This window comes from Gadus morhua, chromosome 1, assembly GCF_902167405.1.
Source record: "Gadus morhua chromosome 1, gadMor3.0, whole genome shotgun sequence".
Classification (NCBI taxonomy): domain Eukaryota; kingdom Metazoa; phylum Chordata; class Actinopteri; order Gadiformes; family Gadidae; genus Gadus; species Gadus morhua.
Genome location: NC_044048.1, coordinates 12,488,823 through 12,508,484, shown reverse-complemented (window position 1 = coordinate 12,508,484; position 19,662 = coordinate 12,488,823). Strand labels below are relative to the sequence as shown.

At 43.3% G+C, this 19,662-nt stretch overlaps 1 protein-coding gene across 7 annotated transcripts; it reads left to right on the top strand.

Moving 5' to 3' along the window:
* The first annotated feature begins 39 nt into the window (after positions 1-39).
* uckl1b (uridine-cytidine kinase 1-like 1b) lies at positions 40-19,383 on the top strand. Of its 7 annotated transcripts, XM_030350593.1 has the most exons (17): positions 2,293-2,438; positions 3,218-3,379; positions 4,307-4,506; positions 6,122-6,228; positions 10,355-10,525; positions 10,981-11,052; positions 11,614-11,803; positions 11,993-12,054; positions 12,707-12,781; positions 14,015-14,034; positions 14,820-14,918; positions 15,353-15,446; positions 15,902-15,964; positions 16,101-16,223; positions 16,901-17,008; positions 17,110-17,266; positions 17,769-19,383. In XM_030350593.1, the coding sequence occupies exons 2-17, from the start codon at positions 3,354-3,356 to the stop codon at positions 17,846-17,848; spliced, it is 1,647 nt and encodes a 548-aa protein (XP_030206453.1). In that variant the 5' UTR covers positions 2,293-2,438; positions 3,218-3,353; the 3' UTR covers positions 17,849-19,383. The 7 variants fall into 7 exon arrangements, with proteins under 7 accessions (XP_030206435.1, XP_030206461.1, XP_030206470.1 ...); XM_030350575.1 differs by lacking the exons at positions 2,293-2,438; positions 3,218-3,379 and adding an exon at positions 40-157; XM_030350584.1 differs by lacking the exon at positions 3,218-3,379 and having other exon boundaries at positions 1,666-2,438.
* Positions 19,384-19,662: the final 279 nt, after the last annotated feature.

Sequence of the window (19,662 nt, the reverse complement as noted above, 5' to 3'; positions counted from 1 at the left end):
ATGTGAATATTTAATATAACTACATTCCCCATAATGCTTTAGCGTTAACCTCTGAACAGCTGATTGTCAATAATGAAACAACAATGTCTGCCGTCTGCAGAGAAGGAAGTGTCTCAAAAATGGAGACCGAAGAAAAAGCTTCGGCAGTATCTAATAGGTAAACACGTTTTACCAATGTAGCTACATCCAGCCAGGGGACTGTTGGTTTTATTTTTATTTTCACATTTTCCCGCAGAGACATTATTCATAGAACCACGACCTCCCAATGTGCTACCAAGTCAGCCAAAGAGCATCGTGTAGTGCTTGTAATGGAAGGCATGACGTTAACATGTAGACAATACTATACATGGTCCATGAATATCTACTGATTAGTTGACATTGGAGATTACTACACGTGGCGTACAGTCTTTCTGGCTTTGTTATTACAATATTTAATGGGGAATACACATTCGGCATGTGGTTTTAGTGTTGTAGTGTAGGCCTGTATCTAGTTTCGTTTCCTGTCACACATTCCCCGGATACAATCCGATAATTATGTGTTAGACGCAGTAGCTGGGCATTGTTGGGGCATTTGTAAGATGAATAACCAGTTATTCTGCTTGTAGGATAGGAATACACCCCATTTACTGCTCGAGACCTAATGGCATAATATATATTGCACTTAAATTAAAGTCTATTAAATGTCATCATTAATCCTAACGCGTGTCTGTAACATCAAAGATCAGTAATGGTACGTATTTAAGAGGTAAACTAACAGAATTCCTCTAGCTGTCCGTGATGCATTTTGTGCCACAAGAGGGTGTTACAACATAGCTCTATCATGTACATAAACCTGTAGTGTAAACTGTCAATCTGTGTAGTTCAGATGGCATTACAACACATCTTAAATGGAGGACGCTAAAACATACGTTTTGAATACATAATTTTAAATAATATTCTTGGCCCTCTGAAGTTCAGTTAGTTTAAGGGGTCTACCATATAATTAATATAGCTTTGCACTAACCGCAGTACATGTTCACTTAAATAACTACACATTTAGGAAGGTGATTCCAAATTTAACCAAGCCTATACATTGGGTTGCTCATTTATCTGCATGATACAATATGTAACACTTATTTTTTTTCCACTTTATCAGTTCAGCATTGCAATCCACCATGGACTTCAATCCAAGTTGTGTGTGACACCCATTTGCCTAAAGATGGTCTAAAGTAGTATTGACCTTTTAAATAGTTTACACATTTATCTTTTTCTCAGCATGATAGTCGATTCAGCGCAAAGGATCACCGCCTTCTAGGAAGTAGGTTGGTAGCACATGGTTACTGTGTACTGAGGACAGAAAATCAGCAAATCTACATGGCGCCTAGTACCCTTGTTGACATGGTAGCTAAACTGTGGTCTTTAACAGGGGTTTGGTTGTAACTTATTTGTTAAGAACTGAGGCTGGAGCTAATCTTTTCGTCTGTACCGTTTAGCCTCTCGGGTGTGTGTGTGTGTGTGTGTGTATGTATATGTGTGCGTGTGTCAGTTAATAGAGAGGTTGAGGCAGTGTTCAGTTTCATCATGCTGTTTATTTCCCCACTGCCCAGTATGTGTTGAGCAAGGGCGGGGCAGAACTCTGCGTGTGTGTAGCCGTGTTTGTCTGCTTGTGGATGTTTCCAGGCTGCTGTCAGGCACATTGAGTCTCTACAGGGGAATCGTGCCTTGCCTTTCCCTTTAGCATTCCTTCTGTCTTCTACCTTTTATTCCATTTTTACTCAGAATTTCCAAGAAGCCCGGGCCTTTTTGGCTTTCTTTGAAGCTGCATATTCTTACCTTTGGTCTGTATGAGCTATATCATAAGCTGTTTCATGACCGCTGCCTCGGTTCTTTTTCAGCAAGATATTGTGACAGGGACTGTCACTGATAGACGAGCCATGCTTGGTGCTTTTCTGTGTGTTTAAGAGTGTGTGCGTGTGTTGAGGCCTGGACTGGGAAGGTCTAGCTCTAACCTGCTGCTATTAATATCGCCTAACGAACATAATCTGGAGGATAGGTTATCCTCTTACATTTGTTGGCTAGTCTACCAGGGGGAGGGCTGGACATGCAAAGAGGGCGAGCCCGTAGCAGTTTCGTTTCCAAACTTACTGGTCACCGTTCATAGTTCTTTATCTCTCCCTCTCTCTCTCCCACTCTCTCGCTCATTGGTGCTTAATTGACAGAATAGAAACCAAAACATAGTTGAGTTATGTTTCTTCTCTCTCTCCTCCCCTCTTTCAATGACTAAATAGTTTTACTAGTCGAGAAGGGGTAGAACGTGCCTGAGTATGTGTACATGATGTGTGCTTACTTGCAATAATAATAGTTTAAATAAAGTCTACAGTGGAAAGCCAGTTGTATCAAGTTATGAACAATCTACCAGCCTATTCAGGAGCTAGAATATCTGCCTGTTGGAACCTCGGGTAAGTGGCTTACATTTTTGTATGTTTGCACCATCATGTTTTCATGATCTTATTATTATATATATTTTTAAAGGCTCAAGTCCTCCTGTGTCTCTCGACCTTAAACATGTGGTAAGACGGGAGTAGAAAGAACTACATAGGCTTATAAGAGAATAGATAATTAGGTGGATGATATACAGTATCTGTTAGACAGTATCTGTGCCTCATCCATTTTATTGTGGTAATGACCATAGTTCCACAGCATAGCGACAATTTAGGTAGTGTTGTTCTCTTATGTGTTGCTACTGAGCGTGGGTTTCCCACAGAGTGAACTCCTCTCTATTCAATTATTATTGTTATAACTTACTCTATACAATATCACCTGATGGACGGAGATGGCAAATGGTTTCCACATACTTAAGAGGCTTTTCATCCTTTTGTTTTGAACTGCTCTTCTGTATTTTCTTTTGCAAAAAAAGTCCTTTCCCAGCTGGTTGGCTTTGTAGTAGTGCACTCAGTTCTGTCGCTGCCACCGTAGGACAAAGGCATGGTTTAGCCATGCTCACGTGCACATTTGTGCTTATCTTTTAACATGGATCGTCTCTGATAACCCAGAGAGAGGGTACAGTGCGACACTGTACTCTAGCACTGTATAAGATCCTATCAATTCCAGCCCTTGCCATAAAAGATAAGAGTTCACGAGCGAGAGCTCCTATCTATCTATCGCTCTTTTTCTCTTTGCTTTTTATTTCACCTTCAACCCTGCCTTGGAACTCCACCTGTTGGGCTTGATTGGCCAGTGAGACGAGGAATCACCACACAGAGCTGTGACAGAGATTCAATAGGATTAAGAGTTGCGGTTTAGGGTTCACTGTCGGGACACATCGAGGGAGAGAAACATTTGGTATTCCACTCATCCCGCTCCTACTCTTAAGAATGGACCAGATCACCCGCTTAATGCAGTAGGTGTTGATCGAACATGCCACTCAGCCAACATGTTGTATGTTGATTTGTCTAATCTCGTAACTTATGTGCAGTTTGACCTAACCGGTTTCAGAGTGTATGGTCGCCAAGGACCTCATGGGCTAGTTGTGTGCGGAGTAGCGCATGTCCTTTGGTGGGAGGTTGTTTGTGTATAGGTGCTCAACAGTCCAGCTTTGTTCTTGTGTTCTGCTGGTCTGAATACTAAACCATGACAATGTCCACAGAATTGTAAATCTCTCTATACTGTTCTTTTCACTTATTGACTAAATTAGAACTCACTCTATCCTTAGCCTCAAAAAAACAAACATCATGGGGAATTGTTAACTTCTCTAATGTTAAAATTGCTTGGGTGTTTTAATTTAATCTTTAATTGTATTCATGCAAAAGGCAATGCCAAAGGGCTATTTTAATTTATAATAAGGAACCATTGACACAGAAACAGCAGTTTTGCACTTTCCATTAAGAGCTAATCAATGCAAAACCTGAACACAAATACCATGTCAAATAATCCAAGGGCTGTGAGGCAACTAGTTTTCTGCTATAAGTAATTACGGATACAATGTTTATTACTCTGATGTAAGAGTGTTCCTACCCACAGTTTCATAAGAGGTAGACGTGTAGTCATGTTTCTGTGTTTGACAGCTGAAACATAACACTAGGTGGAAAAATAGGGGCCATTTATCATACCACTTATAAATCATCTCAAATGTATAATAATGTATTCTTAATGATTAGTTCATCATTAACTAAAGGATTGTAAATGAATGTGTTGATAGTGACCAGTTAATCATTAACAAAAGAATTGTAAATGACTCATGACTGTTTGGCATTAAAGTGTTCCATCCCAATGCATTGATGCAAAGCCTGCCGCTGTCCTCCATTCTCACGTACATTATGCATTGCAGCGGCGGTGGCGGCGAAGGCTCTGGTCTGGACCGGCTACTCCCCACGGTGAGCACCGGCCTGTCGCCGAGGAAGCGGACCACCAGCCAATGCAAGTCGGAGCCCCCTCTCCTGCGCACCTCCAAGCGGACCATATACACCGCGGGCCGCCCGCCCTGGTACAACGAGCACGGTGCCCAGTCCAAGGAGGCCTTCGTCATCGGTGAGACGCTCGCACGAGCCCCGAGTCACAGAGAGAGCCGACTGGGACTTTGTCCTCGTCACTTTTATACATTTCCGTTTGTGTTCCCCATGGAGCAAATGTCCGCCCCGTGATGTTTACACAACACTAGCCCTGCGTCGTCAACAATAGCTCTGCGTCAGGATGATGTGCCCTGCATATCTCACCTTGAGTGAGATGACTTGATCCACACGCGGTTAAAAAGGCAGCACCCTTTAGAAATGCATTGACTTGTTGGACATGCAATGGCAATAGTCTTCAAGCAGGTATGGTGTCTGTGTGTGGATTAGGACACACGAGACATTCATAGCTGCTGCAAATAGATATTCACAACCATTTTCAAATGTATCAAACAAAACATCAGTTTAATAGGATGGAGCTGTGCCTGTGCCCTGACAGGCTTTCCATAATGCATGGATTAAAGTTCTCCGTCGCTACGACGGATTTCCGTCATTTGGAGTTCACAGAGGCCACTTCACATCTCCGATAACGTCGGGACAAATTTACAAACAGGCGTCATTTGGATAAACTAATCGCATATTAAGGATCTAAATAGGTACTTTCTCGCATAAAAAAATATTAAAACTTAAGAAAGTGATGTATTAACAGCACTGAAGCGAGAATTAAAACAGCTTTTAGCAGCTTTACCGCTACCGCTGCCGCGAAATGCATTCTGGGAAACTTGCATACTGTATACTGCGGTGCAGTCGGTCTGCTGTATACTGCATACTGAATCCCACATTCAGTATGCAGTATACAGTACATACCGCGCAGTATGTAGTCGGCAGTACGGTAGTATGCAGTTTCGAACATGGACATAATACACGCGTGTATTATGTCGTCATACGTCAACGCCGGTAAAATTGTCAAATTATATAGTGAGTATTTAAAAGGTCTACCGTTAAAATTGACTGAAAACACAAGCATTTTAATGTACATCCCGATTATATATTAAATATATATTAAATATATTATATACAAATGTATATATATACACACCATTTTCGCGCCACATCTTACGTCTCTTTGTTGTGTTAGTGTTGAGTGTCAGAGCGAAAGTTAAGCTAGTATGAACTCCCTTATAATGATTGACGGCTCTGATGTATCGGATATTGATAAAACACAAAAAAATAAATGGAGATGGGCATGGCTGACGGAAACGGGGAACGATGGCAAGCCTTTTTTAGAGAGTAAAATATGAGACAAGCTTTGCAAAAAAAAAATCTTAGAGTCTAATTGAAAAGACAACAAAAAAATTGCAATAGATGCAAAAGAACAGCTGTTTAAAATCCTCCTCCTGTAAAACAGTATTGGTCGAGCATTTAAACGTGATGGCTGCATTTGGTGCTGACGTCTTATACATTTGTATTTCTTAAGCAGGTGTCAAGTAACCTAACCTGGAACATGTTTCACACACTGCACGTGACTTGGCTGTAGCGCGAATAAAATTTAAGTCAGAAGATTTTTTTTCACTTTAATCCCTGCATAATGTCTACCTGCTGCTTCTTGCTGCAATCCTATTGGGTCCCTCAAGAATGTGCCTTCCTTAAAGGTATCGAAGTTTCTCAGTAAGGAACGTTGTTTGTTTCTCCTTCAGGCCTGTGTGGAGGAAGCGCATCAGGGAAGACCACAGTGGCCAGGAAGATTATCGAGGCCCTTGATGTCCCTTGGGTTGTCCTACTGTCCATGGACTCCTTCTACAAGGTATGTGTATTAAGGCTATGTACCTGTGTCACAGGACTATGCAGAACATTAAGCTATTTTACATGTCCTGGTTTGCCCTCCAAGCCATATCAACATTGAGATCTGCTGATCACAAAAGTCCTGCCCTGTTTAATAGGCTTCTACTCTCTGTGCCTGGCCCCCACACACACACACACACACACACACACACACACACACACACACACACACACACACACACACACACACACACACACACACACACACACACACACACACACACACACACACACACACACAAATACACCTCTCTACTACCCCCCAGCCTCCTTATGTAATCATGCCACGGTCTGACAGCAGTCATAAGGGGCGGCAGACCGGCCACACGGCCGCTCTCATCTAAATGTCATCGGGTGTAGAGCACCTGCCGTTGAGATGCCTGCAGCTGGGCCAACACAGATCTGCCTCTGGAAAAAAAAGCAGAAAAGGCCTCCTGGACTTGGTATCTGTTGTACCTGTGACTGTGAGAAGCACAGTTTAGACAGTGTGCCGCCAGAAAATGTTGGCTGCTGTGTCCTCAGACTGTAAAAAGCAGAAGTTAATTTTTGTTTTGCAAATATTTCAACATTATGTTATGTGTATATGAGTTCTACATTTCAATGTTTGGACACATTAAGTAAAGATATAAATATGCACAAATACATGCACTTGTATGAATACCTTCACACACACAGCAAACACAAATACACAATCCAGGCTCGATACAGACGTCAGAGGGAGGCTCCAGCCGTGCCTAAATTTAGGTCTGCCAAACTCAACTTCTCTTAAAGTGTGTGTGTGTGCGTGCGAAGCAAGCGTGCTTCGCACACATGCTTCGCAGTATTACAGTACACAGTAGTGTATTGTGAAATACAGAGGGTACGATTCAATACCGTCAAAAATACAGACGATTTCTATTATACTTTTTCCAACATCTTATGAATACATGTTCAATTATGTTGATAACGTTTGTATTTGTATGAAATTGGTAAAAATTGTAAGCTGGATATATAATTAAATAGTAAAAAATATTTTGCTGTAAAAAATATAATTTGCTGTTGCATAGCTATTGAGACTGAAATAAGTTTGTTCACAAACAGTTAGTGGCTGACACTGTTCGGCAAGTTTTACTATAGCTTCCTGAAAAAAATATTTTTAACCAGTGCTGTCGTGGTGGACTTTTCAAATAAGTGCACATCTCAATTGCAGTTATTGTAATTTGAAAGTTTTTTTTTTTTTGTGATATTGGATATTCAGCAGGACGTTTCAGATTACAGCGATCTGACCCGTGGAACCAAAGCCCGATCACCGGTTGGGATGTATCGCAACCGGTGTAACGGTAAACCCTGATAAATATGTTGTCGATAAAAATTAGCGTTTTCATTTCAAATGCAAATATTATTGCGGTGGATAACCGCGCCTGCGGCGCACTGTGTAGCCTACAACATAATGTTTTTAAGTTTCGATTCAGTTGGAATCATGGCGGAGGAGGAGACGACAGCGCTCAAGACATCCATCAGCCTTCTAATAGGGATGTGCATTTCTGGCAAAATTACCATTCAATATTCGCTGAGAAGTATTCGAATAATATTCGAAAATCGGTAAATCAAGAACCCCCGACAAAGGCACGCACGCACCTCGGATACACGCACACACAATGACACAGGGAGAGGCTTTTATGATTTGTATGAAATCAATCTGTTTATTTCCCCACCTGCGCCATTAACATTCAACATCAAAATAGTTTCAACGTGGGCTTAGGCAGATAGGCCTACATGCGCCGAAAACAGATCGCTATTTATTTATTTATTTTACTGAACACAGCCTGCATGACGGTGAACTGGACGCGCCAAAAAAATAACTTCACACGGTGTATCTTTTTACAATTTATTTGTTACCAGCATTCGTAGTGTTGATCAGCAGAGAAATAGTCCGCCAAAGACGTTGACGTCGCTTAGCAACCGAGGGCGCTGGGGTTGATAAGTTCCCGGAGCACTTGCGGAGTGATACGATAGAAAATAAAATCTACTTTCCTTGACAGCGGTCATTATATGCTTAGCAACGGTGAATTATCAAAACATTATTCACCACTGGAAGTTGTCAAGGCCCATGCAAGTGAACAGAGCGTTCAATAGCATTGAGAAGAGCCGTGTAATAAATAACGATAGTCACATTCATTATTGGCTATTCTACGTGACTCCGACTATTCGACGACTGTGCTCATCCCTACCATCTAAGAGGACTAAGTCGGAAGTATGGGCATATATTGGGTATTTAAAAATACTGCGATAATACCCAAAACCTTGATAATTTTGGTCTCAATAACCGTGAGGTTAAATTTTCATTCCGTTACATCCCTAATCACCTGTATGAGTCCCATATGTCTAGCGGTTTATACCTGCCCAGGAGACCGTTGGGCTGCAGCACTCCTCAAAAAGAGCCATCTTTTGGTCAATATGTCTACACAGTAGTCAAATTACAAAGTTCCATGTCCCAAACAATAATAAAAATCACAATGGATAAAACATTCAAATCTCTGAAGAGATCCCGCTAGCTGGAAATTAACAGTTAAAAGCAAATAAAAAACCGACTTGGCCAATGGCGCACCATTGTTGTTGTAATGCACATACAGTGCATACTCTCCGTAATACAGGTGTAATCCTTTTTGTGTGTACACTGGTTGATACAGGTTAAACCAGCCATCTCCACACTCCCTCAAGGAGAGTGCTCCTGCATGCTCATGGTGCTCCACTTCCATGCAGGAGATCTCTCACAGAGTGTGTGGAGATATCTCCCCAAATGTGTGTGGAGATGGCTGGCTTAACCTTCACATTGATTGCTCAGTATGCAACAGGTGTGCAGCCTCACCCAGCCCCAGAGTCCAATCAGCCTGACTCGGCTAGGTGAGGCTGCTTTAACCAGGAGTTATCCACACATACTCCAACACCGTCATATACCCTATACCTGGGTGAAATTACAGAAAGGTACTATGAATGTATAAAAGCCAAACCTTCCATGCCTAGTGTGCATTTAGTATGTTGGCCAATATAGTTTAAATTGCTTTTAGACATTTTTTTGTAAGGATGCACGATAAATATCTGGTCCGATATATTTCCGTCAGATTATGGTGCATTTTTATTATTATGTACTATACCATCAATGAATTTATAGCCGATCAAAAGATGTTCATTGGAAATTAATGTTGCTTACATTAGATTAGCCCTAGGGCTTAGCAAAAGCTGCACACTGCTATTCCACTCACACCAACAAACTTCAGCACGCAGTGTGGGTGTAGTAGATAAGGAAGCAAACATGTCATCACCAGTGTGGACATTTCTCACAATCACAAGACAACATTACAGTTGCTATTTGCAATGCATTTTTAGTAGAGCTGTCAGTTAAACGCGTTATTAACGGCGTTAACGCAAACCAATTTTAACGGCGTTAATTTTTTTACCGCGCGATTAGCGCAAATTATATGCATTTTTAGTAGAGCTGTCAGTTAAACGCGTTATTAACGGCGTTAACGCAAACCAATTTTAACGGCGTTAATTTTTTTAACGCGCGATTAACGCAAATTATTATTTTTACATTTTTTTATTTTTTTTTGGGCTCAAAACAAAGAAGCAGTAGCCTGGCTGCTATGTTCAAGGCATATCTTTGTATGTTCATCGTTTGATTGCATTATAGGCTTTTTTTTTGTACTGTCCTGTTTTGATCAGTATACGCCAATGTTGTTATCAATAAAAAAACATTTGCACAAGGCAAGCCGATGCACTTCTGCATGTTGATAAGAGCATTAAAATTAGAAAAATTAATGGGACAAAGAATTCAAGGGATATTTAGCATAGAATTTTTTTTTAAGATTAATCACGATTAATCGTGAGTTAACTATGGCATTAATGTGATTAATCGTGATTAAATATTTTAATCGCTTGACAGCCCTAATTTTTAGCTTGGTTTCCAAGAAGAGGGGAAGTGTCTACTAGTTTTATAGTAGACCAGTTTTAAGGGCAAGCAAAACGAGTGAAACAAGTTTGTCCAGTGGTGCAGAATAGTGGTAACGTTTTAAAGGCTAACGTTGTATAACTGCTGATGTTGTCCTCAGGTCCTGTCCAAAGATGAGCAGAACCTGGCTGCCGATAACAACTACAACTTTGATCACCCAGACGCCTTTGACTTTGATCTGCTGACACACACGCTGCGCAAACTCAAACTGGGCAAGAGTGTGAAAATCCCTGTGTACGACTTTACGACTCACGGGCGACAGAAGGAGTGGGTGAGCGAAGCGAGACACTAAACGCTGGGGTACGGAAGCAATGTAATGGACTGAATCTCAGAGTCATTGCTCTGTAATCCCACTTTTATGGTGACCCTCAGGGGCTTTTATTGGAATAGCGGTTCATCACAACCACAAGTTGTGACGAAGGACAGTTTGATGGATACACCATCCCCTAAATCCTCCAAGTGTCCATGAAGAGCCTCCACAATGAGCAGAAGGGGGGGGGGGATACATCATACAATGTCCCTACTGCATTAAGCCACATCAGAAGTCCCACCTGTTCTAGGAATGACCCTTTGCACAATGCCGATAAAGGTTGTTGCATTTCAGTCAATTACTTTAATCGGCGTCCATGTATGGAATCATGTTCATCCATGGTATAGATTTTGATGGGACTGAAAGTATGATTGGATTAACTAACACACTCTCCCGGCTTCTCTCCCCCGCGGCAGAAAACGGTGTATGGCGCGAGCGTTGTCATCTTCGAGGGGATCATGTCCTTTGCAGATAAAGAACTGCTGCAGGTCGGTGCAGGTTATCGACCACATCGGACCCAAGTGATGCACTGCCTCTGTAAAAGGCACTGGGGACACATTTCTGTTTGCTCTTACCTGGGTTTAAGAATGTATTGGTTGATGTTAACCAACCTAAGAGTTTTTCCCTTAGGTGCTTCTTTTTTAATGCGTGCATGAGTTCGGATGTCGGTGTGCGTGGTTGTGTGGATGCGTTTTGTTTGCATGTACATCTGCATAGGCGTGCGTGTGGGTGTGTGTGTGTGCGTTTGTGCCTGCTTATCCAAATAAATTTGCACTTTCTTTACATCTCTACTCAATGCTTCAGACCCATCTTGTCTAAGTGAATTCATCCTTCATTCAAGCCAAGCTCGACCTCATTCTGTCCCATTAACCTTCATTTGACATTACAGTACCGGTATTGTGCCGTCATAGAAAGTCTCTCAAAAGAAGGGAAAATAAATATGCCATTGACACGAAAGATACTTGTTGTATTTCATATTTGTATGCAATATTATGCACATCATGTATATATATCTAAATACAGTTGTCATGCATCTGTTGTGTGTTTAGCTGCTGGACATGAAGATCTTTGTGGACACGGACTCGGACATCCGCCTGGTGCGCCGGCTGCGGAGGGACATCACGGAGCGGGGGCGGGACATCGGGGGCGTCATCAAGCAGTACAACAAGTATGTGAAGCCCGCCTTCGACCAGTACATCGAGCCCACCATGCGGTTGGCAGACATCGTCGTACCGCGAGGTGAGTGCAACCCCTGTTCACCTCAAAACAGGAGGTGGGCCGGTGTCTTCTTACCACCGTAATCCACAAGAAATGTTGTAACTCATTCACAGCAGTACAGAGAGGAGTCATCGATGGCTCTGAGTCAACAGACACATTTCCTTACATGCTGGTCCTTGTTTTATTTTCTTGACCGTGTGTATGGTTTAGGTGGTGGCAACATGGTGGCCATTGACTTGATTGTGCAGCATGTCCACAGCCAACTGGAAGAGGTAAACACACTTCCTGTTAAAATGCCCACTCAGCCATACAAGCAGATAGGCACTGACACACTGCCAGTTACAATAGCAAAAAACTAAAATACAGGAAACTAATTTGGCCTGCAGAAATAAAGATAAGGCATCACAGTTCCAAAGAGAACCCAATTTTCAAATCAGCTTAGAAATATGACGCAATAACTCTTCCCCTTTTGAGCTTAAGCCCAGTTTCAAGGAATATAATTGGGTCTGCCATTACAGACCAAATGGTTAATGCAAAAGCCTTCTTACACCCTCTGGTGGATATAACGGGCACTACACTGAAATACCCGGTAGCTCTTAAATGCCACAGCCTGGCTTAGAAAATCAATATATTGCAGTAAGTACTCTTGAATTGAATTCTATGTGCTTCAGCTATTCAATTTATATATATACACATACACACACTTTTTTGGATGAATGCGTGCAGCCATTGTCGATTGATTTGCAACTATCTTACACACATTAGAATTTCTATTCAAAAGTTGGACTCACTACACTCACAACTGTCCACAGCGCACACACTTAGCCACTAGTGAATCTTGTGTCACAGTGTGGTCGGCTTCACCCAACCCACCCTTCCCCGTCACTCCTTCCCCTTCACCCACACCATACAAACTGCTCACAGACCACTCTCTCGCTCTCCTCTCCAAACCACCAACCCCCAACCCTGCCATCGCTCACAGCGAGAGCTCAGCGTCAGGTAGAGTAGCCTTTTATCCTGTCGTATCTTTCATTCTAACTGTCTATCCACTCTGGGCTCCCCCTGTCCCTCCGCCCTGGGCCTTACTGGGGACCGGGACAGCTCATTGGAGCAACCAATGCCTTTAGGGATTCTGTTGGCTGCCAGAAGGGATGGGAATAAACATGGATTGAAACCGCCCCCTGGATGCAGTGGTGGCAGAATAAGTAGTATTAACAGCACATTGGGAAAGCATTGGCATGCATGCATAGAAAGATATTCACATAATGGAGTGAGATGTATACGTTTAAAGTCATAGAGCGGGCACTCCGACTGCTTCGCGTACCCCTGACGGCAGTGTCCGCATGGCTCTGGTGCAGCCAGCAGTTGACTCAAAGCAAAGGTGTTGGTTTCTCCCCCTCCGCCATCTTTTTACTTTTTATTTTCAGAGAAATTACAACTCACACCCCTTCCTGTCTTCTGTGTAGAGAGAGAGAGAGAGAGAGCCGTGCCAGTAGAGGGGAGAGAGAGATAGATGGCTAAAGAGAATGGAAGGGGAGAGGAAGCTGTTGCCGCAGCTAATGTGACTATCAAAGCCACAAAGTTTCCAATGCCGTACGGCAAACACACTTTTTTTTCATGTTTTTCCATTTGAGTGCGGTGGCCACAGTCGCTTGAGAGAGACAGAGACAAACAGAAAAAGAGAGGAAGTTGATTTGGTGTCTTTCTTTAGAACGTACCAAGGTCCCTGAGTTGTAATGACACCTACGCTGTTCACCTCAGCATGCTGTAGAAGAGTGACAGCCACGCTGCGACCTGTGCACATCTCACACACAACCGCACCGTCGCAATACACAAGATGACACGCGCATAAGAATTATTGAGCAATTTCACTACAATCTAGGACATGAGGCTTTTTAACAAAGATATGAACACACATTGATTTTAATGCGTGATGATCTGCAGAAATTTCATCGGCCAATAATGTCGGCCGGGCGACGTGCATATGTGCCCTTGAAGGGCTACTACATAAACACGTGGAGCACATAGCATCACACGTTACAGAGCACAGGCATGTGGCGGCTGTCACCCTCCCTCACCACTGCCCTTCCCATCGCTCCTTCGACCACCCTGTGTTGTGTCTCTGTTCTCATCGTTCTTCCTCTTTTCTTTTTTGCCCTTTTGTGTCTCCTCTGTTGTTTTTGTTTTTTGTCGTTCTTTGTCTTCCGTCTCCCAAAACCCTTCTCCACATAGAGGAAACTACGCTGGGATATGTGAGACGTTTTGATATGATTTCTCTGGTTGTGCGCATCTTTATTTTGCAACCTTAAAAAAAGAATCGTGTGGGCTAATTGTTTGTGGTGTTAGAAGATCTGTTCATTGACCAACGAGCCTATCGTTGTAACCTTCATCAGAGGAGGAACACTAACCCAGCTACACTTTTCACTTCTAAACGTGATGTGGAATTAGCTGAAGGAATAACAAGCCAGCAGAGACCTGTCATGGAAACGAAATTTTTGGACATTTTGGCTTTACTTCAAAATACATCAGCCTTGTACTTGTTGGATTTTATATTCTTAAGTCTTCCAAGCATTTCAAGGCCCTGGTTTGAAGGAACAATTGAAAGAAAATGTACTATCCATGAGGCTTTTCTGCACACTTTTGAGTGGCAAACTTGTTGTCCGTCTGCTTCAGCGTCCTTCAGACTCCCTCTTAAGCAATCCAGTTTAAGAGGTACAGGTCACACCCGCCTAAACTGCACTTCCATATTCCTTGCTGTTTTTTTAGTAACTGGTGAAGGGATGTAGCGTTCACTCACTCTGTCCCCTAACCAGGTTATATTTCGCCTGCAACTTTAGTAGTAACGAGTGTGTATGTACTCATTCATTTATATGTCTGCATCTGCATGTGTGTTTGTGTGTGCGTGCGTGCATGTGCGTGAGCATCGGTTGCTCACACACATTCATGTCAACTGCCGTCGTCTCTATGCTATGGTGCCCGACCGTGTACCCTCCCCCCTCTGCTTTACCCCCTGCTCTTGTCGTTGCCGTGGTAACAGGGCAGCTCTGGCCTCGGCCCACCAGGCCCAGCCCCTCCCGCAGACCCTCAGTGTCCTGGAGAGCACCCCCCAGGTCCGGGGGATGCACACCATCATCAGGTAGCTCCCCCGACCACCAAGCAGGACACGTCTGTGGCGTCCTCACTGCGAACACCTTGCTCAGTGGTTCCTGCCTTGGGGTCAGGAGCCTGACGTGCTTATGGGGTCGCAGGAGATGGCTGATCTGTGATCTAGATATTTGATCGTTCATATTCGTAATTTATAGATAAAGGGGTTCAAAGTACTACTAATCATTTTGTGTGTAGTGCAGCGATGTGATTACATTCATTGGGACATCGATATCACCGGCAGATGTTGATTGGGCGTAAACTTGGTGCTGCAGCAGAATAGACACAAATGTACGTTGGGGTCGCAACCATTTTCAGAGGGAAAATGGTTGGCTAGTCGTTCAATCATGTACGACCTTGTAGTGTGGCCAGGCTATCCAGTGTTTGTGTATGAACGTATGGACTGAATGTTTTTGCCCGCTCCAGAAACAAGGAGACCAGCCGTGACGAATTCATCTTCTACTCCAAGAGGTTGATGCGGTTGCTGATCGAGCGGGCGCTGTCCTTCCTCCCCTCTCAGGTGCCCGTGACATGTGACACGTGTACCATTCATTCATTCATTCATTCATTCATTCATTCATTCATTCATTCATTCATTCAGACAAAGGTTTAAGAATTTAGGACCTTATCCTGTTGTAGGAAGTATGACCATATATGGACCCGGGTGAAGAGCATGGCATGCCTTATCGGTTAAAAGAAAAAGGTGTCATACGAAGGAAATGCATTGCTAGACATATGAGAGGAGAGTGAGAACGTTTTTTTTGTATTTGATGATGATCATTTCACAACGGTAGAGAGAGCTGCTTGTGACAACCGCATGGAAACTTCTACCTTGAATGGAAAGACGCCCTGGCTTTAAACTAGAGCATCGCAGACAAGCATCTCAAACACACCTACTTACACACACGCACGTTTAGATTCTGTACGTGCAAACTCAACGGTCATAATGATGGTCTGGTGTTTGTAACCCCGCAGTCCCACACCGTCCAGACGCCCCAGGGAGAGGACTACGAGGGCAGGTCCTTCGACGGAAAGAGGGTGAGGGTCTCCCCCCCCCCCCCGCCTTCCCCCTCCCCCAACACCCATTTCCTCCCATTTCCTCAAAGCCGCCCCTCAAGAGAACCGTCCCGTGCCGTTAACCTCCCTGCCCCCCTGCCCCCCGCCCCGCCCACAGGTGACGGGTGTGTCCATCCTGCGGGCCGGGGAGACCATGGAGCCAGCCCTGAGGGCGGTCTGCAAGGACGTCCGCATTGGCAAGATCCTCATCCAGACCAACCAGGACACGGGGGAGCCAGAGGTACACGCCACCGCGGGCCCCGGGCTAGTCCCCTCCCACCTGGGCCTCGTGGACCCTCCGTTAAGCTAGGGGGGGCCATTTGGAGGAACCAGACCTGGACCCAGTAAGCTAGATTCTGGAAGAAGCCGACCGATGAGGTCCCCGCCCTCCTTTCATGTCCCACTCTCATTCCTCTTCCCATTGGTACACGACTAGCACACTAGCGTTTGCAATGGGTCCGCCTAGCCCTGAGGGCAGGGCAGCGTGCGTGCAGATACCCTGGTGGGTGGGTAGGCGGACAGGTATCAGTACATTCAAGCAATGAAATGCTTGTACAGGCTTATTACAGACGTGCTTATTACATGGCCTAAACTGGCTTTACAGCCGTGGTGGCCTGAGAGCTTTATGTAAAGAATGCAAAAGTTCCTCCCCGGCTCAACTGGTTGAATACGTCATTGGCAGAACAACAGCCAGGTTGAGGCTTCCCACACACACAATGTGTGCTCTCGCAGTATGGTGAGAAGAATTGGGTTAAAGCACTCATCCAATTGCGTGCTTTTCCAACGCTGCTTTGGTGTGTTGTGCAACTCGGCCCCCCTTCAACCTCTATCTCAGTTGTCCAATACAGAAGCTCTGTAGCATGTGACGTATGAAAGCCACATCCTGCCTTGCCTCACCCCGCCCTTAACCTTTGCCAGCTCCACTACCTGCGGCTGCCCAGGGAGATTGGGGAGGACCACGTGATCCTGATGGACTGCACCGTCTCCACGGGCGCTGCCGCCATGATGGCCGTCAGAGTTCTGCTGGTGGGTGTCTGGAAGGGGGGTGTGCAGCGTCTGAAGCACAAGCGTCCTGTTGGTACTACTGAGCAGCTACAAGGGGTCTGTGTTTGGGCTTGTTCTCTCAGGACCATGACGTCCAGGAGGATAAGATCCTGCTGGTGTCCCTGCTCATGGCGGAGATGGGAGTCCACTCCGTGGCCTACGCCTTCCCCCAGGTCCAGATCATCACCACAGCGGTGGACAAGGAGGTCAACGATCTGTTCCACATCATCCCCGGCATCGGTGAGTCGGGAGGGACGCACTGGAGCACTTTGTTGTTGTGGTCGGAATATTGAGGCTGAGCGGAAGTCATGTAGATGGGACAGAACAAACCATGACGTGAACGTCACATTGCCATCGTGAGGCTGGGCTATATTGATAGTGAATGAGAGCGATAGTATGTATGGCTGATGATGATGTGTTGCATTGATTATTCTTAATATGGCTGGTCATCAAAGGAAGATATATTTATGGATGTATACGAAAATGATGTTGATTTAAATGTTAAAGATTGAAGAACGAAATAAATAAAGGCCTATACTGTAAGTACTAATTCAACATTTTTGTTCTTAATTATGTTGGATATTTTCCTATTTATCAATGATATGCTCTGTATATGTGCTTAACAGTGTTCCATGCCATGTGAGATCAGGACAGGTGTGAACCTGAAAGCTTAATTGGAAGATTGTTCTCAAACATTCCTAACCATTTCAAACATGTCATCCGATGATTTCTTGCTGTGCAGGTAACTTTGGGGATAGATATTTCGGTACCGACGCGCCCCCGGATTGGAGCGACGACGAGATGGATGAGCCCAGTTACTGATTGTCTGGCAGTGAGAGCAGCGGCTGACTCACTGTCTGGAATGGCACTGAGCGACTGTCTGCCAGTGAACTACTGTAACCTGCCCCGGTGATTCAGCAAGATGACGTTTTGAGGACAATGTTTCAAAAAAATCCCATAGTGGCCGCACTGGGCGGTAACATGAATCCTTTGCTGTCAGGGGCCAATACTGACGAGGTGATCTTCATATGAGTGCCCCAGAAACGGTTGTAGACACAAAGAAGGTTTCAGAATGTATATTATTTTGTATTGAGATTTGTTTGAATCTTTGTTTATTTGTATTTTATTTTGTGGACCGTTAAAAAGCGCTGTCTTTGTTCTATAGAGTTACAAAGTATGTGCACCTGTTGCCAAATGTATTCTTTGCAAAATGTCATTTTATTATCTAAATTAGTACAATTATTTTAAAGGGGGTATCAAGCTTTAAGTCGTGCAGTATGGAAGGATACACTTGCATGCACTATCAAAAACACAGCCATGTGTGGGCTAAAGACTTGCTGTAATACTGTTTTCTTCTAATGGCTACATGCAATCCTCAGACTGTTCAACAATGTGTAAGTGCATCTGCTTGTTTTTTTTTTACCTGCTTTTTTCTCTTCAATGTGCACATACATTCTTCATAGAGGTCAAGCCTGTTTTTGGCCATTTGTTTTTTTTTATGCCGTGACTTGGCAATTGCTCTAGTATTCACTTAGCAGTGTTCATTTGTCCACTTCCATTTTTAATCTATGGATCTGGTCTGGTCCTGTCAGCATGGTCATATATCAGTAGGTGAGTAGGGAATTGGCATTTTCAACAGAAAAGCAACCACACACATGATTGATACTGCTTTATCCAATTTGTTTGACCTGATTTATCATAATTTAACTGAATTGTATAAAGTACAGAGAAGTGAAGAGAAGTGCTTGGGTAGTTAAAATTATTTTTAAATTGCCAGGGACTGAAATGCCTTTGAATTACAAACGGTATGACTTGAATTATTAATTGGTTCCAAAAATCCCTCAAGTGCTATAACGTAATGTGGCGAGGATAATGATTTCACTGTGACAGTGAAGAACCCTAATTTAAAAAAAAAATTGTGACAATGGCAATGCATAACCAAAGCAGATTGAAAGGTGAGATAATATGTATAGATGCATGCTTCTCAGCAGATATTCTTGTGATGGCTAGGTTAGGTGGCTCCTCGGTTATGCAAATTGGTTTTAACACGTTACCTATACGTTAACTATAGTTGCTTAAATAAGGGTAACTTGTATTATTGTTATCATTATTATGTTAATATGATTTTCTGAAGATGTTTGCTTTGTGCTGCTTACTGTAGTGTATAGTCTACTTCAGATAACTGCAATATGTTTATTTATCGAGAGAGTTTAGTTTGTTCCTTCATTTTTAAGATAAATAAAGAAACCCCTATTGTATTTATATTTTATTCATTTTGAAAAATTGAAGCTTCATGTATTAATATATTGTTTTGAAATTCCAGTTAATGCTCAATAAAACAATCACTTCTTTATTTACTCTTTATTCCCTTTATTCATGGTGATATTTTGATCCCTGTTTAACTTTACAACAGAAAAATTAGGATGATTGGACAAAATAATGTATCCGACGAAGTCATACTTATCCCAACTAACAAATACAACAAACTGAAGCCAATTTGACTCTTTGATAACCGTGTGGTCCAACCAAAGCTTTGTCACAGGGACCTCGTATCACTATCAACTGAGTACGCTCAATAAAACAAGTCCCATCAGTCATGAAAACCGATGTGATCTGTATTATTTCAATGGATAGTA